Source organism: Solanum dulcamara, chromosome 11 (genome assembly GCF_947179165.1).
Source record: "Solanum dulcamara chromosome 11, daSolDulc1.2, whole genome shotgun sequence".
In the NCBI taxonomy this organism is placed as follows: Eukaryota; Viridiplantae; Streptophyta; class Magnoliopsida; order Solanales; family Solanaceae; genus Solanum; species Solanum dulcamara.
The window spans coordinates 46,786,495-46,810,019 of record NC_077247.1 but is presented as its reverse complement, the minus strand read 5'-3'; the positions used below and the strand labels follow the sequence as shown (position 1 = coordinate 46,810,019).

At 30.5% G+C, this 23,525-nt stretch overlaps 3 protein-coding genes across 3 annotated transcripts; 1 reads left to right on the top strand and 2 right to left on the bottom strand.

Annotated features, from left to right (window-relative positions):
- Window positions 1-385: 385 nt before the first annotated feature.
- On the bottom strand, window positions 386-2,090 carry LOC129874972 (phospholipase A1-II 1-like). Its single transcript, XM_055950382.1, has 2 exons — window positions 1,228-2,090; window positions 386-1,145 (listed from the first exon to the last, which is right to left on the bottom strand). The coding sequence occupies exons 1-2, from the start codon at window positions 1,936-1,938 to the stop codon at window positions 561-563; spliced, it is 1,296 nt and encodes a 431-aa protein (XP_055806357.1). The 5' UTR covers window positions 1,939-2,090; the 3' UTR covers window positions 386-560.
- Window positions 2,091-3,706: 1,616 nt separating this feature from the next.
- On the bottom strand, window positions 3,707-5,663 carry LOC129874160 (phospholipase A1-II 1-like). The gene is made up of 2 exons (XM_055949405.1): window positions 4,890-5,663; window positions 3,707-4,570 (listed from the first exon to the last, which is right to left on the bottom strand). The coding sequence occupies exons 1-2, from the start codon at window positions 5,529-5,531 to the stop codon at window positions 3,953-3,955; spliced, it is 1,260 nt and encodes a 419-aa protein (XP_055805380.1). The 5' UTR covers window positions 5,532-5,663; the 3' UTR covers window positions 3,707-3,952.
- A 1,247-nt stretch (window positions 5,664-6,910) lies between these two features.
- Window positions 6,911-8,048, top strand: LOC129872647 (phenylalanine ammonia-lyase-like). The gene is made up of 3 exons (XM_055947579.1): window positions 6,911-7,009; window positions 7,400-7,459; window positions 7,731-8,048. Exons 1-3 carry the CDS (start codon window positions 6,911-6,913, stop codon window positions 8,046-8,048), a joined length of 477 nt encoding a protein of 158 aa, XP_055803554.1.
- The last annotated feature ends 15,477 nt before the right edge of the window (window positions 8,049-23,525 follow it).

Genomic DNA, 23,525 nt, shown 5'->3' with positions numbered 1-23,525 from the left:
TGCTTAACGACAACATTTATTGTCGCAAAAATATTTAGCGTCAATTATGTTAATGTTGCATCCATAGCTACATTTTATATAGAGCACTAGTAATAAATATTCATACACTATGTCAAAAATGATCTTTAGCGATAATTAATTAACTTCAATAGCTTAATTGATACTAAAAATGTCTTTTTAGAGGCAATTAACACTCTTTGTAAATGTCGCTAAATCCTAGAGTGATATTTAATCTAATGGCAATTAACTATTGCCGATAAAGATTTTAACACTCTTTGTTAATGTGCCTATTTATTGCCGCTAAAAGTTATTTTTCTTGTAGTGATATTTAATATTGCCGCAATTTTTAGTGTATATTGAAGCAAAATATATATATAAATTATAAAAAAAAAAAAAAACTCACGTCTGAGATGTTATATATCGTTTGGCCTTGCCTCCAAATATAACACAAAAGATAAGAAATTTATCCTTTCTCATACGTGTCTATCTGATGAATCAAAACCCGTGCATATTTTTCTCTGTTCACAAATCTAAGATCTATATTTTTGCTTGAAAGAGAGCTAAAAATCATCATCTTCATGATCCACGAGAATCCAGGATCCATTTTGTTGTTGAACCATTCCTTTATTCTTCTCAACCCACCACGAAGTTGGTACTCCATATTCATCTTTTAACCCATCCAAATACTTGTTAACCAGTGAAATATCTCGTTCCACTTCTAGCTTGAATCCTCCTTTTGATCCTTGTGTTCCAGCAATTCCATGCAAGTAACAATCCGTATTATGATAACTGCTCTGATCTCCCTGACTTTTTAAATAGCCCGATTTCCTAGTGTCAATGACCAATTCGATCCCAACATCTGAATAGCCGAACAACGGGTAGTTTGGAACTATATCCGGGGCATTTCGGATTTTCAGAGATCGAAGATTTTCGAGTTGGGACAAGGTCTTCTTGAAATTTTCATCTCCCACTCTAGGACTTGCAAATAGAAATGCAGTGACCGGAAATCCCTTGTTAATTCCATTGAAAACTATATCCCCTGCATTTAATGTTGCGATGGCTGCCCCCATACTATGCCCTGTTACCGTTATGGTAACTTCCTCGTTCTTGTATTGTTCCACCAATCTTTGAACTTCACCAAACACCTAAAATGGAATTCGTGATTATTACTCTCTATCCAAACAGAACTAATGGTAAATTCAGAAAAGACATAATAAATGAATTTACCTGGTCTCTAGCACTGGCCTTATTGAATGGTGATCGCGAATCATCTGAGGTATAAACAGAATACCAACCGTGATGCACCTTAGGATCAGATTTTTCACCAAAAATTTTAGATGCTGAAACTTGAATAAAATCGAAATCATTAAACCATTCCATAGTCTGAACACTTCCTCTCCACACAATCACTATATCTCTTCTTCCTAATGCAATTCTCCCCTCATCAGTAGCTACAGCAACAAAACCAGCCCAATTAGACTCTCTACTCCAAGCTTCCCTTGACAATGATTTTATGATGAATGCTTCCGGAACTTGTATAGATGATGTCGCGTAAATATATTTGGTTACCTCATACTTGAACGGATTCGATATCTCAATCCCCGTTTGAGAAAAGAAATTCTTCTTAGAATATCGGCAACTTCCAGCATACTTTGACATTTTGTTGGTGTTGAAGGCGTCTCGAGCTGCTTGTGCCATTTCACCATAGTGAATGAGGTATCGACGAAGATCATTGTCAAGTGGATCTAATAACCCTTCCCAATTGTTATTTCCGCTAAGAAGCCTCCATCTTTCTGTTATATTGCCCATATTTTTGTTTGGATTTTTCATCATTTCTATGGTCGGAGAAACCATAGAAAAGATGCAAAGTGCTAATAACAATATGGGCATGGGCATCTTTCCTATGGTTCCCCTTGGGTTTTTTCTTGCTTTGAACATTTTTGCTCTTGTGGTATTTGTTAGTTATTCTGCTTTTTTATTGTACTTCAACATTCGAATTTAAATATCAGTAGAGGTTTGGGCAAAACTTGTGGTGGTCCAACTGTGTTGGTTCTAGATATCCTCATTAATTGGGCGGCCAAATATATATATTCCCATATTCATAGATCTAGCTCATGTTCTTACTTTGCTTGAATTAATGACTAAGATTTTAATTGATTAAATCAAGATTCTAATCATAATTAAGATAATTAATAGTTTATAAACAAATTAATAATGTCATAATCATAGCAATAAATTTTCTTGTCTATAAAAATAATGTTATCTGGTGCAAGACAATGTAAAAATATCATTTAAGGAAATAATTTTTGAGTGATTATAGTGTGAGTTGTGCTACACGATTTTTTATTTATTTTTTCTTCTACAAGATAGAGTCAAATATTTTTTCCAATTTTATGGGCAAATTATTCTCGTTGTTTCTTTTCAGTAACCAAATTGCAATCATTCATTTATCTTGACAAGTTTTGCTGTTGCTTTTGTTATCTCCATTCTGTACTCTGGCTGTCATGCTGACATTGCAAAAACAATTTCAAACATAAATTTCTCTCCATTCATTTCATGAGCTAAATTAATTTCTACTCAGAAAAAGTCCTAATTTTGGCCTCCTTATTTTCTTATAGGGATCATTTTATTTGGACGTTACTGGAACTAGAAATATAATTTTGGTATAAAATCAGTCCAGTCGAAATTTCATTTTCAGTATAACCAATGCCATCATAATTTCATAGATACTGAACCTCATATTATTTTATATCAGATCCAAAATTTTAAAAAAAAATCTTAAATGATGATTTTCTTTTAAGGGAATATTAAAGCACATCCGAGACCAAAAATAACTTTGATAGGGTCTTCTTTTAATTTTCAAGATACTTTAAAAACAAGGGTTAACTTTTAAATGTTACGCTGGCATGTCTCATTTTCTAAAAGAAAAACATATGCACAAAAAATATAGTACCTATTAGTCTTTATATTACAATTTTATGCACTATATTATAATCACGATACAATTTAGTTCGTGATCCAAATGATCCTAAGTTTTTTATCGGACCAATTCTCTTAAAAGTTGGAAAGAGCAAAAATATAGTGGAAAGAAAAGATTTAAGAAAATAAAGGAAAGCGTTAAAATAAAATATCTACATTAAGTCGAATTGACAACATGACTACGAAGGTTGTAATGGTATATATGAACTGAATCTCTTCACCCTTAATAGATGTCTTAAGTTCGTATTTTAAATATGAAAAATATCATAGTAGAATATACTACTTTTCACTTTAATAAGGTTTACGCGAATCAAACTAGATTAACACCGAATGAAACAAAAGAAGAGACAACATGGTGGTTGGATCAAATAAAAAAGCAACCATGTAATTAAAACAAAATGGGAAATCCTTGCCGTTTTCACATAGCAAGTCATGATTCTTGCATTTTAAGAAAAGGAATTTTGTGGCCGCCACTTAATGTTGCTTCTTTTGGAGAATGAACACATCGCTATTTCACATTGAGAAGTCCTTTACTCAATAACGCCTTGTCATTATCACGACAGCATTGGTTGGAATAGTTCATTTTATTTGGCCCTATTCTAAAAATAAATATTTCACCTTACCGTATTAACATATGATTTGTTGTATCCTCCCGTCCCTCCCAAGTAAAGGTATTCTTTTCTTTTGCAATTATATACTTTTCTATTAGTATTAAATACAATTATAGTAATGTAATTAATGGTTGATCCTTAATCTTAATGCATCATTTGCCTTCTTGCTAAATTTTCAAGGAAGGAATACATTATACGGCTTTACCCCATTTATCCAAACCAACCAACCACATGATCAAAATTAATTGCAAAGCAATTAGAAGTCTAACATATTACACTTATCATAAAGATAGGATACATACCGAAAAACAGATCGCATTGCCCAGATCAAAAAAAAAATGTTTTTGAGAAATTGATATATTTTATTCTGAAAGATCACTATCATCCTCACGATCATTGAGAGTCCAAGATCCGTCTTCTTGTTGAACCATTCCTTTATTTTTCACGATCCACCACACCGCTGGTACACCATATTCATCCTTCAATAAGGGCGCTTCCTTGTTCACCAAAGCAATATCCCGATTTAATTCCAACTTGAACTCTCCTTCTGGTCCATGTGTTCCAGCAACTCCGTGCAGATAAACTTCCAGAATATGATTATTTATGCCTTTCTTTAGGTACTCTGATTTTGTAGTATCAATTGGAAGCTCAAAGCCAACATCTTCATACACTCTCCAATCTGTTCCAGAACCTTCGACCTGTCCACGGTCTGGCTTTTCCGGAACGTCATCAAGGGCATTGCTAATCCGCAAGATTTGAAGATTTTTCAATTTTTTATAAGCTTTCTTGAAATTGGCCTCTCCAACTCGTGGGCTAGCAAATAAAAATGCAGTTACTGGATACTCCTTATTGATTTGGTTGACAACTATGTCAACTGCGCATAGTGTGGCCAATGCTGAACCCATGCTGTGGCCACTTAGAGTAATGCTAACGTTGTCTCTCTTGTATTGCTCCACCAACCGTTTAACTTCTTCAAGAACCTATTTGTTTGAAAGCATAAAATTTGAATGTGTCTCAAAGAGTAGTGTTGCTAATCGAAAAAGACTTTTCACAAGTATCAAAAGTACACTAGAATTTATGGCCTTGAACGTGTGGTGATATTTCTATATCTAGTAAACGAGAAGCTTAAATTATAGTGCTAAATATTGTAAGTATTAAACCTATGTCTAAACATAAACATATTAGAAATGTTAGAAGGTTAGTTGGAATTTTTTGGTGCTCCTCACTCATTTCCCTTTTTGCTTCCCCCAATTTATTAAAATAAAAACGGTATAAAAAGAAAACAGGGAGGTAGCTCACCTGGTCTCTGGCACTAGTTGTTCGATTGAATTTTGAAGCGTCATCAAGAGAAGTATAAATTGAATAAAAACCTCTGTGTACAAGAATGTCATCTGTATTTTCTCCAAAGATTTCTGTGGGTCGGACCAAAACCCAGTCATCATCATCATTCCATTCTGCAGGACACATGGTGCCTCTCCAAGCAATTAAAATGTCTCTCCTTCCTAATGCAACTTTACCATCATCAGTGGCAACAGCAACAAACCCGACCCAATTTGATGCTTTGATCTTTTCAGTTTTACTTGGTACATCTGAAGCTCCATAGATATATTTGGTGATCTGATATTTGTAGGGGTTGTTTTTGTCGAGCCCCACTCTTGTGAAGAGATTCTTTTTGGAGTATCGATTTGTTCCTAAATTCTTTGAAGCTATTTCACTGTTGAATGAATCGCAGATGGCTTGAGGCATTTGACCATAGTGAATAAGGTATCGTCGAAGATCGTAATCCAAAGGGTCAAGTAAGCCTTCCCAATTGTTCTTTCCACTCAAAATCTCCCATCTTTCTGCTATGCTGTTGTCTCTGTTTTCGATCCCCTTTTTCCTTGTGAGGCAGCTCCTGATATTTCTACTTACAACATCCCATCCTCTGTTTATGCATGCCATATAGATACTCCAATAAATATGGAGTAATTACAAGTGGTACTAATTTTGAAGATCCGGTAGAGCAGATCTCTTCCAAATTTCTTCTTCTACTTTAGGAAAGAGCTAAGCAAAGAGGAACACTCTGGAAACAGGGAAAAAAAAAGGGGGGGGGGGGGGAATGATAAAGCAGATGCCTTAACAAAAGTAATTTCTCCCTCGTTTCCACCTGTGTTGTTTTCCTTTTTAGGGCCCATTTGGATTGGCTTTGCTCGTAAAGGACAAAAACATTATTTGGTGGAAGCTTGGATTGGATATTCTGAAAAGGCCCAATATAGTGACTAATTGTTTAAAGAGTTTCCCTTGAACTTGGCGGAGCAAGCCTTGAAAGGCCAAATTTTATAGGACGTTGTGGACTATGTGGCCAGTGATGTATAAGATATTGGGTTTTAAGGGAAAATTACTTACTTACACATATTATAATATTATATTTATTAATATTTTTTATCATATAAAAAAATATTAAAAATTTCTCTTTTTTTTAACTATCTCTCCATCTCACAGATACATCACATTTAACTTCACTCAACTATCCTAAATTCACGCCTAATCTATAGCTTCGTCGTTGGCAGTTTTTTTTTCAATTTCGGTCCATCTATTACTCAATTTCAAGCTTCTAAGTAAGGTATATTCAAGTTTTTCCTTATCTGGAATCTCACTTCATTCTCACCTCATTCGATTTCCTCTGTTTTCTTCTGTAACTTTTTATTTTTTTTTACTCATATTCTTCACTGATATATATGAAATCCGCTCCATCTTTTAGTGTTGGTCTCAAACAGTTGAATGAAAATCAAGAAATTCTTGATTCATCGGGTTCTGATTCATCTTGGGAAGATTGCGATGAGGTTAGATCCAAACATCGTAACAATCGAGCAGTGATGGATAAGCTACGTGAGAAATTGAAGTCGAAATCTCCTGTTCAACATGCACCCAAAGAAGCAGACAAGCAGATTGAAGGGGTTACAACACGCCCTAATCTCCCAAAGGTATGAGTTCATATAAAATGTGTTTTTTTAAAATGTCATTTTTTCTGAAGATTCACTGGTTCTGATACATCTAGTTTATGTATCAGATTCTTATGTATCAAGCTTTAATGCTTCTGATACATCGTATTTTTGTATCGAATTCTCATGTATCAAGTTTTACTGCTTCTGATACATTTTTTTATGTATCAGATTCTCATATATCAAGCTTTAATGCTTCTAATACATCCTGTTTATGTATCGAGTTCAAGTTGTATTTAAATCATTTATATGTCAATTTTATTTTTTTAAAAGTTGTGTATTCCTTTTTTTGCAGGGATTATGGTGTTTTCCTGTCTATTTTTGCCTAATATCTTAGTGATGGAATTTCTATTCCAGCTATTGCTCTACATGCCGAATTCTTCCATTCAAGATATGCCGCACTATTGTGGAATTATGGTTGTCAGAAGGCCAAGAATGGTTATGTTAGCGAAAATGACGATCCAAAAAAACCTAAGAGAGATTTCATCTCTCCTAGTCAAGGAGAACCAATGGACGTCGAGTAGTTTTTTTTTTGAATTTTATAGTAGTAAAATGTACAATTATGCTTTTGCACCAATAGTAAACATTGTTTTGGCTATTCAACAATTTAACAGACTTTTAAGTTTTTCTCATGTATCAAACTCGAATATAAGATGAAAGTATATGTATCATATTCTCATATATCAAACTTGACTGCTTTTAATACATCTTGTTTATGTATCAGATTCTCATTTATCAAGCCTTACTGCTTCTGATACATCTTGTTTTTGTACCATATTCTCATGTATCAAGCTTTAGTTCTTCTGTTACATCTTGTTTATGTATCAGATTCTCATGTATCAAGATGTAACAATTCTGATACATCCTGTTTATGTATCAGATTCTCATGTATCAATCTTTACTGCTTTTGATACATCTAATTTATGTATCAGATTCTCATGTATCAAGATTTAATGATTCTAATACGTCTTGTTTATGTATCAGATTCTCATGTATCAAGATTTAATGATTCTGATACATCTTGTTTATGTATTAGATTCTCATGTATCAAGATTTAATGATTCTGATACATCTTATTTTTGTAATAGATTATCATGTATCAAGCTTTAATATTTCTGATACATCTTGTTGATTTGAAATCTTGAAAGCAATTACAAAGTTGATCGACAACAATAAAACCCCGTGTTTGCCTCTACGTGGCACGATCACTGCCTCGAGTGATCTTGTCCCGTTGTCCTACACTGTTGGTTTGCTCACTAGTAGGCCTAATTCCAAGGCTGTTGGACCCAATGGTGAGAAACTTAATGCTGAGGAAGCGTTCCGCATTGCTGGAGTTATAGATGGATTTTTTGAGCTGCAGCCTAAGGAAGGACTTGCACTTGTGAATGATACAGCAGTTGGTTCTGGTATGTCATCAATGGTCCTGTTTGAGTCCAATATTCTTGCTGTTATGTCTGAAGTTTTGTCAACGAGATGAATATCTTGATGAAAATTAAATTTTGGATTGAATTTTTTGTTCACAGTTATGCTCTGTTTTTTGAGATTTTCTTTCTCTTCATAACTGTTACGTTTTTTAAGGATTATTTCTCTTAATTAGCACGATAATTGATTGAAACAATCAATCCTAACTTAAATTACGTTACTATCCATAAATAAATCAACAGCATTAATTATTATACACCCAAAATGTGATGTATCAGAAGAACCACTAATGTATCAGAAATTTGGGAAAAATCAGGAAAATCGAGTAATTTAAGAAAAATGAAGAATAAATTATAATTGGGTTTTTTCACTATGAGATTTAGATAAAGTATACACCTTATAAATAAACTCTTAGATATAAGAAGTTGGAGTCCTTCGTATGAATCGAAGTAATAGTACGCCCGTTGCCCGATGTAAGAATTAAACCTAGCCGGAGTTTGTTAAATTTTAGTTACTTCTAAATTAAATTTCAAACTTGAGATCTGAAGTTTCAAACTTTTATTTTCTGAAGTTGGAATTTACCAAGTCTAATCTGATCCCTCAGTGTAAAGTTCATTTTATTATATATTACCAGAAGGTAATTAATTAGGAACCCAAAAAAAAAAATGGTTTGAGTAAAATAGTGGGCATCAAATTACACCACCAACTTAGAACAGCCCATTAGAATGGTATTGGGCCATTGAAATATGCTACTATCTGAAGGAATCCGGTATAGTTTGATTTGGATACAAGTTACAATAGAATTAGTTATGTTGAATAAGTTATGCTGAGAGTATTTTTTATTGCTTGTTTGATTTGTCATATTCAAAATGAAAAGAGTCCATATTTATAGATTAACGGGTCGTTTGGTTTGAATACAAGTTATGATGAGACTAGTTATGATGGAATAAGTTATACTGAGATTATTTCTTATTGAATGTTTGGTTTGTTGTATTCAAAATAATATGCATTGCATAAATTTTAAGAATAGGTTATTTGTTTACAAAAATACCCTTCACTTTATTTAGTTTTTATATTTTCTTTGCAAGCTTTAGTTATTCAATATTCATTCTTAAAATAAAACTTTCATCTTCTTTATTTTAAATATTTTTATGTGTGTATTTTCATGATGTCTGTATTATTTAAAAATAAAATTTTCTTCTTATTTAATTTAAAATTTTCATTTTAAGTTTGTTAAAGTAAAAAATTTTTATGAGAAATCAAAATATAAATAAACATAAGAATTAGTCAAATAAATTTATAAATAAAAATTATATTATATAGTATAATTTTTTAATAAAAAAAATATGAAGAATTGTCATAAAAATAAGGAGTGAATGTTGTTATCTATGGTACTAAAAATAATGTAAATACATATGAATGTGAAAAGTAAGGTATAAAAATATTTAAAGGGATATGTTTGTCATTTACCTATTTTATCCCGGATTAGTATACCACCCGAGAAGAGGGATAACTTACATACTTGTCAACCAAACACCAACTTAAGTGCCACTATAATTTAGTCTCGAAATTATTTGATTTTATCCTTCACACCAACTCCTACGACTTAGTCCGTAATATACTAATCGGTCAAAATAGCATTATTCTATATATAAAATTACATTGTCAATAGTCAATATACCTAACTTAAATCTTTAAGTGAAACAAGCAAAGACAGAACAGACCCGGATAAAGCTTTTCATTTCATGAGAATGATAGAAAATTGCACTAACAATATTATAAGCTAGACAAAATTGCAAAATTGTTCCAATTATAAGTGAGCTAAATTTGGATATTGTGTTTTGTTTTTGTTTTCAGATATGAGGAGTGATTTTATTAAATCATTGATGAGTCCAAATCAGAGAAGGAAAGAGCAGTGGGTGCCCTCAATCTTACGAAATTAAGTTAATTAGACCAAAATGTCATTTCAATTAAAACAATATGGCCATCCTCTACTGCCCACACGTTGATATATATCATCAAATCAAAGTGCCCCCCTCCCTTCTCTGCATTTGCCTCGTACCACCAATCCTAATATTAAGCGGCCAACCTCATTAATTTTAAGTATACCTTTAGTTTTAATACTTATTTATTTTCCAATAATACTAATTCCTTATCTCAAAATAACCGTCACTTTGATAAAATAAAATTAAAAAATTCAAAATAATTATCGCTTTAAAAATTTAAGACAAAAAATAATACATTGTGTTTTGAATTATACTCTTAGACTCTCTTCGTTTGTAACGACCCATTAGGTCGTTTTGAGAACTAGAACTTTTTATTTTATAAAAGACTCATTCCGTAAATTTTTAATAGGTATTTGGACCATTCGATAACTATGATTATTTAGTTGAGAGTAAATTTAAATAACTAATTTAATTAGGGGGCTAAGTTGATAATTTATTTAACAATCTATACCAATTATTAAAGGAAAAGGATAGGATTTATTACTTTTGATACATAATTATATTTTAATTAGAAAAGTAAAGAGAAGAGGAAGGTGCGGCGCAAACAAGAAAACAAACGCAGAAGCTAGGGAAAAAAAATACGGAGGAAGAAAGAAAAGAAAAGGGAAAAGAAAAATAAAGGAGAAGAGAAAAATAGGAATTTTCATTTCAAAACGTCAAGGTAATTATTTTCATCCTTTCCATTAAATTTTTATGTGATTATGAACATATTTTTAGGGTATATTGGTGGAGAAATAATGTTGAAATAAGAAAATATGACCCTAGGGTTCTTCACATAAAATCTTGATTTGGGGGTCGAATAACGATCCGTTTTAGCTGAAATTTGACATGTGAGTTTATTTTATCATGAGCGAACATAATCAAAAAGAAAATTTTAGATTTGACTTCAATGACTCGGAATGACTTTTTGACCCAATTTTTGATTCGAAAATAAATATAGCAATATGGGTGTCATTGAGTTCGTATTCTTATGAAGATTATGTATTTGAATAGATTTTGATCGTTCGGAAGCGTTACGAAAGGCTCAAATTTTAAAGTGATTATTTAATTTAATTGAGGTTTAACCCTAGTTTTAAAATTCAAAAAATATGGGAGTTTACATGTTAAGTGGCATCAAGATTAGGAACGTGACTATAGAATTGGGTGAGTTATTGGGTATAGGTTAAACATATATATAATATTGGTGTTTACGGATTAGTTTACTTATAAATATTATATATTTGATAGATTGAAATTGGTCTGAGGCATTGAAGAAAGGAAAGACATTGGTGGATTAGCTTGCTTTACTTTGGTTCTTCGATGGAGGTAGGTTATGGTTTTTATTCTATATCATAGATAGACTCTTAATAGTGATTGATATTCATTGAGTAATGTGTGAAGTTTACTACACATTTAATTGTTGTGGTTTGGATGATTGTTATGTTGTTGTGATTGGTCTGAAATCCCGAGGCCATGAAATCCATAATCTTGAACTTGCCCTATCAAAAATGGTGCCTTGAATAAAGAAGGCTTGATAAAATATTGTTAATGAAGGGGAATGTAATCATGAAGAATGATAAATTAATTTGGATCGGGTGTCACGTTCCGACACGGTATATTTGGATCGGGTGTCACATTCCGGCACGGTATATTTGGATCGGGTGTCACGTTCCGACACGGTATTATTGGATCGGGTGTCACGTTCCGACACGGTATTATTGGATCGGGTGTCACATTCCGGCACGGTAATATAAAATAAGAACAATTTAAAATGACTTAATGCTACCCAATCTCCAATAACTCATTTTCCAAAAAAGTGTGATGTGGAGGCATGAGTCCTCCTGTGTGATCTTGATATTGTTGATTGGTTATGAAATTGTTCATTGTGTTGTCACTTGATCTTGATCTTGTTGGTTGCCACATATTAAGTGCTACGGTTGATTTTCCGCTATTACTTATTGCATATTGATCCCTATTTTGAGTCGGCCGATGATACCTACTCAGTACATGTTGTCCTGTACTGACCCCTACTTGTATCTTTCTTTGTTTTATTTGTGGAGTGCAGTGAGTCTTCCATCGGCTTCGACTCGACTTCAGCTCTAGTCAGTCTCCAGTTCATAAGATTTCAGGGTGAGCTATCCTTCTAGCTGACGATGAATTCTCTTAGTCACGACATGATGTCCTTAGTGTTCGGACACGAACTATGTCACTTATTTTATTTTAGTGTTTGACATTCTAAACTTAGTATTTTAAAAGTTAGATGTCCTTAATGTGATGACTTTCAGGTTTTGGGGAAAACGTATTTATTTGAGCTTCCACATTATTAGTATTAGTTGGGGTTTATATTATTGGTTCTCCCACCCAGGAGGTTAAGTGTGGGTGCCACTCACGGCCCATTTTGGGTCGTGACATCGTTACTATTTACTTGTCAAATATTTTTTAATTTGACTTCCTTTTTTACAAATCAAGAAAAAAGAAAAAAAAAATTCTTTCCATTAGACCCTCAATTTATTAACATTGAGTTAATGTCTTTGAAAAATATAGTGAGCAAATATATTTAAAACTCTATCAATTAATAGGGGTAAAATGGTAAACTCACTATATCAATCATTATTTTTTTAATAGATGTGTCAAGTCAAAATTTAACAAGTAAAAAGGAACAGAGACGGTATCAAAGAATTACTTCTTTTTATTGGTAATAGTAAATTTTCAAGAAACATCTAACAAATAAGGATAATTTAGTAAACTATATTTTGTATTTATTACTCTCTCCATTTAAAAATAATTGAATTATTGGAATATTGCACACATTTTAAGAAAAAAAACCATAAATTAGTCATTTTTTTCATTTTTGCCCTTTTTCAAACTCCAAAACATTAGTAATGATCATACTAACTCCCAATACTCATTTAATTCATTCATTTATTTCTAAAACAAAATCCAAAAAAGTCCCTTAGAATTACTTAACATATTACTCCCTCTAGATATGTTTAGCATTTTTGGAGGTAAAATTTTTGGTCCTAACAATCTTAAATATCTTAAAATTGGCAACAAATTTTTGGAAGTAAAAAAACTTTAAAATTTAGGAAGATGAATGAGAAAAATGTCATACTCTAAAATCTCTTAACTCTCTTGCAATTTTTTTTCTTCAAATTTGATAGGAAGATGAATGGGAAAAATTGGAAGATATAAAGTATTATAGTCAATGAAAAGTTAAATCACATTAATGTACTAAAAAATTTCCAAGAAAATCAAGTCCTTGGAACTCATCCTTGAAAATTTAATTAATGAAGAGTAAAATTGGACAAAATTTCAACATCTATATTGAATAGTGAACAATTCAATTATTTTGAATACTAAAAAATACTCCAACAATTCAATTATTTTGAAATGGAGGAAATATTTTTCTTTAATGGACGTGAAATGAGCTAAAACGACACTTGTTTTGACGAAAAAAGTAATAGTTTTAACTTTAAACTTCTTGTTTAATCTATAATAAGATGATTTATAATGCAAGATAAATATCCATAACATATATTTTACTATAAATTTTGAAAATAAATTTTCTGTTATTCTTAAATTTTATTAGGCCCTTGCAGGGTCAAGTTGGGAACAGAACATCTATGTGAAACGATCTTTCTTAGTTCATCAATTATTAACTTCTTGTTTAATCTATAATAAGATGATTTATAATGCAAGATAAATATCAATAACATATATTTTACTATAAATTTTGAAAAAAAAAATCTTTCTTTTATTCTTAAATTTTATAAGGCCCTTGCAGGGTCAAGTTGGGCACAGAACATCTATGTGAAACGATCTTTCTTAGTTCATCAATTATTTTATGGTAGCAGTAGTTCATATGTCAAGTGGAAAAGTAAAGATTCATGTCGTATCAAATTAAATGAAACCACATCTTTAATTTTGTTCTTGCGAGCTCCACATAAAATTCTTGATAAGGCCGGGTCCTTAATTAAGACTAACCTCCTCCATCTAATATTAAATTTTTAGAAAAATGTAGACTTGAGTCGAGAAATTAAAGGTGGTCTAATTTAACTCAAGGAGAACGGCTCTCTTATCCGAGAAATTAGGCATACGTTTGAATATGAATTTGCTGATACTTGAAATAAAAATAATATTTGATGTTCAATTAAAAATTAGAGTGTTGTGTTTGAAATATGTATTTTGCTCGAAAAAATATTAAAATTTCATGAGTTAAAGACTTTTTTACTTAGAAAATGGTTAGATCAACTTCAAAGTCAGTTAAAAATTAAATTTTGAGAACACACTCTTTCAAGAGAAGAAAGTAAATTAAAATGTTAAAGCAGTTTGTAGATCTTTATAAGGAAAAAAAAAATCCCCCAGTCTCACTAAATTCTGCTCCTCTTTAATTTGACTGTCCTACCTCTTTAATACTATTGTTTTTTATTTCCGGATTTTCGATTAGTTATTTGATATTTGTGTTAAATTTAAATTCACATCGAAAAGTTTCATATTGAAAAATAAAGCAATCTCTAATAAAGTCGATTCCATGTTTTTCTAATATTAATGCATGGGAAAAACCTCCATATAACATATACTCCCTCGGTCTCAATTTATACGAGACTTTTGGATATCAAGAGTCAAATGAATTTTTTCTTGAATGTCATTTTTTTTAATGTCTTTTAAGTATTCTGAATTGTTATTTATTATGACTTATAGAGTTTTTTTTATGTTATTTTCAAATATAAAATTATATTTTTAAAAAATAAAATTTATTTTTAAATTTACAATCGAAATTAAAAGGCTTAACTCTTAAAATTCAAATTGTGTCATATAAATCGAAACAAAGCAACTGTTTTCGAGGAAATGTAGCAAGGTGGAAGCCCGGGGGAAACCAAGCTTGACAAATTAAAACCTAGACCCTATGAATTATGTCGTGTTTTGGGAAAGAAGTGCTTGATGGATATTTGAACCATTTTGCATAACAATTGAAATAAAATTAATTTTTCTAGTCTTTCCTTTTTAGTTGTCATAGTTTTTTTTTTGAAAGTCACATAATATGAGTTTTGGTTAATATTTTAAAATATATTTTTTCCATTTTGTAATACTTTTTGTATAATTTTTGAATATTTTTATTTTTATTTTAAAATATTGAATTAATATAATTCAATTTAGCTTTAAAAATTAGTCAAATAAACTCTCGAAAAGCGCAACACGATAACTAAAAATGAAAGGAGGAAGTAATTCATATTAAATGAATTGTTGGGACTTTTCTCATAGTTTAAAATAAGTTAATTATTTAAAATTAAAGAGAATTATTGATTATTTTTTTTCATAGTTACTTTTCATTTAATAAGATGTTTAACTATTTTACATTTTTAAGAGAATAGTTGGAAATAATCTAAAGGATAATAGTGGACAGTAACATTTAATTTATGCATTTTAATATTTATTGGATGTGTCATACCCCAACAATTGACTAATTTTTAAAGCTAAATTAAATGGCGAATTTAATATTCATCTAATTCAGTGGCAAAATTAGAAATTTTATTAAGAGTGTCCAAGATTTAATATATACGTATGAAAAATAAGTTTTGACATATATATTTTGTACAATTTTTTATATACAATATAATTTTTTGACGAAGAATGTCCGACTGGCCATCCTGAGTTATATGTGGCTACGCCAATGATGTAATTTAATTTTTATTATTGCATAATCATTTCTCAAACTTATTGAAGTACTAGTAATTAAATTTAGATTTATAAAGTAAAATAAGCACTTATTAATATTTTCATTAGAAGAGTGCAAAATAGTAGTAATAAAAATGAAGGGAGGGAGTATGCAGCTAATAATCAAATATCCAAAAAAATGAATATGGGTTTGTGGTGGGACTGTTTCACCCTTAATTAGAAATTTCATGTTCGAACTCTGGGAATGAAATTTTTTTTGTTGGGAGCGCCACTCGGAATAAGCCCTACAGTGCGCGATCCAAATTTAATCGTGACTCTACAAGCTCCGAACACCAAATGAAAAATCAAAAAAAATAATCAAATACCCAAACAAAACTCCCCATCCAAGCATTATATTGTTATTTGCATGTTTGATCTTTTCATTCTTCTGTTTTTCTCTAGGGGTGGACGGTTGATCTGTTTAATATGAGCATGTGACATGTTGGCCCCAATAAAACATGAAAATAATAGTAGTAGTACTAGTAGCAGAAAGAAACAAGCTAGTTCATGTTGGGGGCAGGGAATAAGTGCAAGTTGATTTTGAGAAAGCTCATGCATGCAGGAAAATATTTTTGGAAAATAAAAGCCACTCCCTCTCCCCTTATTCAAAATAATTGAATTACTGAGATATTTTTTTTATATTTTAAATTAACTTGATTGTTCAATCTTCAAAATATTTTAGATTGTTTTTCCATTTTTACCTTTTATTTAGATTTTTTGTGTGATAAGTTCAAAAAACTTTAATTAATGTACAGGCACTTTAAAGAGTAATTTGATAATAATTAATAAGGATAAAAATATAAAGCAATATTTAATTAATATCTTAATATTCTTTTCTTAAAGGGTGTGAAACACCCTAATAAAAATGGAGGGAGTAATAAGTTTAAAGCTCTTCCTCTGCATTTATTGCTTAGTTGCCCATGCATTATACATACTTATGTCATTTTCTCAAACCCCCTTTACTTTACGAAGACATGTGCCATCTCTCATCATCTATTACCTTATTTGTTTCTTATTGTTCATATATATGGTGATGATGAATTTAAATTTTCCTTCCGTTTGAGAATGAGTCACTTTAATGTAGTTTAACATTCATTAAAAAATGCACAGTATAATTTATTAAGATATTTTTATTTATTAAATATTTCTTAAAAATTAAACAGTATTAAGAAGAAATAGTTTTTTAATACTTCCTCTATTATATATTAACTGAATTTGTGAGATAATACACATATATTAAGGGGAAAAAAAGATTAGGACATAAATTGAATACCACTTTTCACTTTTCTCTTTTAGCTATTCTTGAAAATATAAATAATTCAAAGTAAAATCATAAATATGAGCAATTAACTCTTGAAATTACCACCTTGAAAATATAAATAAGGAGAAATTTTCAACTTGAACTTTAAATAATCCACTTATTTTAAACATTAAAAAAAAGCCTTACAATTCAGTTAACAGTATGAAATAAAGGGAGTAGTACTCTTTCTATATTACTCTCCGTCTTCTTTTAGTTGTCATGATAAAGTTTTGCACGATCCTTAAGAAAATATTAATTAGGAGTGTTATTTAACTAATATACTCCTAATTAATTCTTTAATTTTTATCAATTTACGTGTCTCTTAATTTTAAAATAATTAATGCTAAGGGCAATTTTTTTTTTTAAAAAAAATTCTCTTCTAATTATTTAAATTGATAACTATTTTGGAATAAACATTTTTAGTATATATGACAATTAATATCGAACGGAGATAGTATATTACTTGATGGTTATTAACCCAATTATAAGTCCTTCAAGGAAACTTTAATTAGAGGTAAAAGGGGAGGGGCCACCCTGCATTTATTCACATATATTATCACCGCATTCCTTTTTTCATGTTTCAGACTTCAATTCACCGCGCGCTTCCTATATATGTTGCTTCTTTCCTCCTTTACCTTTCACACTTTTCTTGCCCAAATGATCACCAATTATTCAATAAAATTCTAAACCCGCGTGATTATTTTCTTTTAAAGTTTATTAGAATTTTTATGTTTCATAATAAAGAGAATATCTAAATTCTAAGGAAATTTCTTGCCAAAGTCGTGGGCTCGTGGCCCAATATTTTCTGTACATTAGATATATATATTCCAATTGCAATTCTTTACTAGTTACATCGTATTAGATTCTATAGGAGTTGATGATGTTAATTCTGACCAATTGTTGTAGTGATTTGTTATATCATCCTATCAAATCTATCAGATTTGGCCTCAGTATCGTCTCTTAATAATTAATATATTGATTACCCCTACTATATATGGGACCATATATACGTTATACTTCCTCCATCTCAATATATTTATCTGATTTGATATAAAATTTAAAAAAATAAGAAAAAAATTAAAGTTTATGGTCTAAAACTAAAATTATATAGAATATATCAAAATGTTCTTTAATCTTATGATTTTAATTAAACATGTCATGTGAAAAGTTGAAATTCAAAAATTATCAAAATAATTAAACATTCTTTTTTGAAATAGAATAAAAAAAATTAATACAAACAAATTAAAATGGGAGAATATATATCACAAGTTATAGGCAAATGATCATTAACAAATCTATTAATTACAAAGATAACTTTAATGATTAGCCTAAGAATACATTTTTCTCTCGATATAATTTGATGAAACATGGCGAGTTTTTTTTTTCTTTTAAATAAATAAATAAAATCCGTCCCTAGACTTTTCATTATTTTTGCTTCTTTGTTGAGCCAATTCACCACTTTAGAATTGAATGTAAGGAGTGCATACACATCAACTCTCTCTTCTCAAAAACAAGGAGAGTAACAATTAAATTATACTATCAACTTTCTCTTATAAAAAAAAACGAGGAGAGTAACAATTAAATTATACGATCAACTTCCTCTTATAAAAAAAACGAGGAGGGTAATAATTAAATTAGTGAAACAATAATAAAATATACCTAACTAGCTATATCGGCACATGGAGTGTATGCTAAGTTTTCTCAAAGTGGCATTGGACAAAGAAGCCTATTAGAAAAGAGATAATTGTCTACTCTTTTAGTTTGTGTTACTCTGCCTTCAGTCTTCACTAAGACGCAAAGTTCAATTTCCTCCAACACTAATTTGGCTTCTTCTCACCAATATCTTCTTACACTAATTAGTGCACTATCATAAATCAATAATTATGATGGGCGTAAACGTTTCACTTAATTAATGTAGAATTAGAAGAAAAAAATGTCACCAATGACTTTTTCTTCCCTAAAATATTAAAAATTTAGAATAATTTTAATCTATCAAAACAACTCACACTTAAGATCGAATCTAAGTATTTACTAAAGGTTGATAATCCGAATGAGTTTTTCATTGCTCGTTTGGTAGGGTATATAAGAATAATGCTAAATAATATGTATTAATAATACTTGTATTAGTTGTGCTTACATTAATTAAGCAAAAAATATTTCTTATGCATTGTTTGATATGGTGTGTTAAAAATAGCATGTATTGTATAATTTTTTTTAAAAAATATTTATTTACAAAGATACCCTCCATAAATATGGCGGAAAAGATATCAAAAAAGGTTTCGAAGGGCAATTGGGTCTTTAGCCATGCTAATGCATGCATTAAATCTTCTTGCATTACTAATACCATAGATTTTCATGTACTATTAATACACTCCTCAATACACTAGGCTAAAAGAAGTGTACCAAACAAGGTACTACCTTATATAAACACACAAAGCTAATGCATGCATTATTTCTTCTAATACACTGTATCAAACGATCCTAATGAGCAGATTAGACTAAATTTTGCTAATCAAAGTGGATTAATGAAGTATTTAATAATTGTGTAAGTCAATGACTTGTTCAAAAATTACCCGGTCCGGAATGGATTGGGTTGAAATAGGATGAATCATAACTCAACACACATGACTCTTATTCAATTTTAATTTCTTATTTGTTCTCTTATAATTTTAATTTACTCGGAGTATTAAAGTGTAATAATATTTTTTGGATGTATATAATATATCAAATAAAACAATATTTTAATCAAGTTTTTCATGGATAAATTAAAACTACATATCAACTAAGTTTTTGGATGAATTAGATTAAATATTTTAAAATGAATTGAATAAATAAAGAACAAATCACTACTCCTCTCAAATCATGCTTTCATGGCCTTTAATTTAACCCCTGATTATACAGCAAAGCGATAAAGTTTCCCACATTTGGAAGGTGAACCTAATTGATCGAAATTGCACCTCATACATATCCTCCTCAAACTCTCTTCAACTCTCATCTCTTTTACAGCTTGCACCATTCCCTATAATGTAGTGGACTAATTAATACTCTCCAATTTTAATTTTATTTGTCATGTTTTGATTTGGCACTTAATTTAAGAGAGTAAAAAAAATTCATTTTGTGATGTTAAATTAAGAATATGTCAAACGTATCAAAATATTTTTTTATCTTGTGATATTAAATATGTCATATGTAAAAAAATTAAAATTAAAGAACTGATAAAAAAGGAAGATATAGTTTTTTTGAAACAAACTAAACAAATAATTAAATTAAAATGATAAAAATACATAAAAGGGCGAAGAAGCAGCTGCATCTAATGATCATGTAAAAAGGTAAAATATTTGGATCAGAAGGGTATGTTGATTACATCAACTTGAAGAATAAATTAAAGTAGCTAGCCCAGAGCTTTTTCATTTTGTTCGTGTTATTACATATCCATTTGCATCTTAAGGTCAAGAGTTGTTGAAGTAAAATAGTTTTATATAGTGGAATGAGACAAACTAATAAGTGAAAAAGAGAGAAGGCTGTATGTTTGTTAGTGGTCACTATATTGCCAGGCTCACCAATCTTCATCTGAAAGTGATGTATCAATGCATGAAAACCAAACTAGTCCTAATGCTATCCTTTAAATTAATATCCTCCCCATCCCCAATCCATAAGTGCAATGCATGTTCTTTCAACCAACCTTACCTAAAAGTAGGGGAGAAAAGAGTATAATTCTTATTTTGAACGAGTTCAAGTGTCTCGTTAAAATTTTATGGAGTAGAAAGATTCAGTTAACAATTCACCCAAAATATAAATATCTTCTAAGTCATTTTGCCAACCCATTAATCATGTTTAGCCAAGATTTTAAAATTAATCATACTGACATTCAAGAAAAAAAATCATAAAGTTAATTACAATAATTTGTATCAGGAGTAAAATAATCTTGTTCACATTTATTTTATGTACATATATTTCACGATACCTATTTTAATTATATATATATATATAGTATTTCCTTCATGATACCTATTTCAAACTCCATGAAAAATCTCCAGAGTTTAAACTTTTAAAAGTTCAAGCGAAACATTCGAACTCCTAAATTTCGCCACTAAAATTTTCAATTTCTACAAGAGATTGTCCTTAAATTTTAAAGAGACATCATTGCCTATTTTAAAACTTATACTCCTCCGATGTCACATTTTTTATTAACATGTCTCTTAAGAAATTATTTGATAATCATATTTTTATTTCTTAGCTTCAAAATTCGACTATTTTTAAAAATTCAGTGCTCAAGTTTCACTTGTTAAAATTTTGAACTACAACACCGGGTGTTGAAATTATTTTGTACTTTAACCAGGAAAATTTTTATCCAAATTTTGTTTGCATTAAAAAGTGGTTGTATTCTGATTTTTGGGTTTACGTGAAGTGTGAATGGTATATAAGAATTGAGAAATGTGGGTGAATCAAGTGAAGGGAAAATAAAAAGTTATTTCTCTCTCATTGGTAGAAGAAAGAAAAATGTTTGTCCTTGTATTGAGAAAGACTTCCTTTAACTCATAAAGGGTTAAGTGTCCCTCGCATTGTCATTGCTCGCTCGGCTTCGGCTTCTCATTAATTGATTTCCTTTTTCTGAATATTAATTTAGTATTAATTCAAAATTATTGATTATTAATTAATTTGCGGATTAATTTAAATTAATTAAATCCGCGGAATTAACTAAAATGAGATTTATTTAAATTTCACGAAAATGTTTTGGAAAGGATCCGTTTCTTCCGAAAAGACATTTTTTTACCAAAAGACACTATGCCTATTCTGAACAGATGAGACTGTTCTGAGCAAGTATATTCTAACTCATTGTTGGCTATAAATAGAGAGGTCTTCTCTCAGTTTTCAATATCGAAAATCTCTCTCTCTTCTGCATATATTTTCTTACAAACAAAGTTGTGTCTTTATGTGATTACATTGCTGTTTTTGAGTTTGCTGGAATTAAAGAAGTTTGAGGTACCACTACTTCTTTAATGTTCTATCCGTTTTATCCTGGGAGGAAATAATCTATAACCTCGGGTATAGTAAGGGAATTAAATTTCTTAAGGACACACAGTAAATTCTGTGAACTCGGATACTGTTTTTTTATTTTCATCTATACTGTTTCTGATTTACTAACTTTAAATACAAGAGATAACACTGATTACATTTGAAACGGTGCAAAACTTTAATTACCCGCTAAAAAATGTCATCTCAACTAAGTAATATTTACAAAAGTAGAGGTATCAAATGCGTTGGATTGAATAAAAATAAGTTGTATTAATAAAGAGGTAGGTCAATACCCTACTCAAATGTTACTTGGACTGATAGGTTGACTTATGCAAATATATCCCTCTTTAAGTCACCATTTATTTCTTCCATATTTTCAAATTTATGTATATATATAACTTTGGAATTGACAAAGCAATAGTCAACATTAGACTATTGTCAAATGTTTATAAAATTTTAGATCATAATTTAATATTTTCTCATAAAATTTTAACTTGCTCAGAATAGACGTTTAGTAATCAAAGAAACTGCGAAGCAACATAAGCCATAAGGTATATATGAATACTGTGAAATAATGTGAGATATTTTAAAGAATGAATTGTACTAAGAGCGCCTGCGTTAACTCAACTAGTAGAAGATTTCATGGGCCAACATGTCTTAAGTATGAAAGATGTCAGGCCGCTAGTGCATGGAGTGGGATTTCTTCCTTGCAGATTTGGTGGCTATAAAAATATCTGTCCAATGTTTGTGATGCCAAAGAATTATGGTGGTGCATGTGGTGGTTCGTTAGTCTTGATGGAGCCGTGGAGGGTCATACGGTTTTAGGTTTGGGTGGCCCGTCAATCTCCCATGATCGATCGATGCATCATGTGGGGCGGGGCTTAGCTTGACTAGATGCATCATGTCTGACTTGTCAATATATGTAAAGATATGACATCTGAGCTTAACTCAACTCCAAAAGCTAGCTCATAAGGGGAGATTTGTCCATGTCCATATAAGAAGATCAATTTCTCATCCCTCTATCGATGTGAGACTTCTTAACACTCCATGCACACCCAGACGGCCAGACCTAAACTAAAGCGTGAACACTTATAAATAGGGGCCCAACATTGATAATAACGAATTGGGATTAATCTGGGTCTGATACAATAAACTTGCTTAACATAAACCTTGTAACCATACATCAGGGAGTACTAGAACTCAGGGACGCGGTTGTAAGGTGAGAGAATTTGAGAAGAAAGAGACATTACACCATGTGAGGGACACATTCAAGTTAATTGTAGGCTGTAGCTATACACAAAGCTAAAATATACTATATCATATTAGACTCATTAAATTAGATAACGCCTAAACAGTATAAAGAAGAAACTATTACCAAAAAATCTATGCCGACACATATCCCCGAATAATTAAAATTTATTGAAGTAGTTTTTACTCTTGTATGCTGCGTATGCATTTCATATAATAATTTGAAAGTAAAACAATTACGTATATCTTTAGGAAACATTATTAAAAG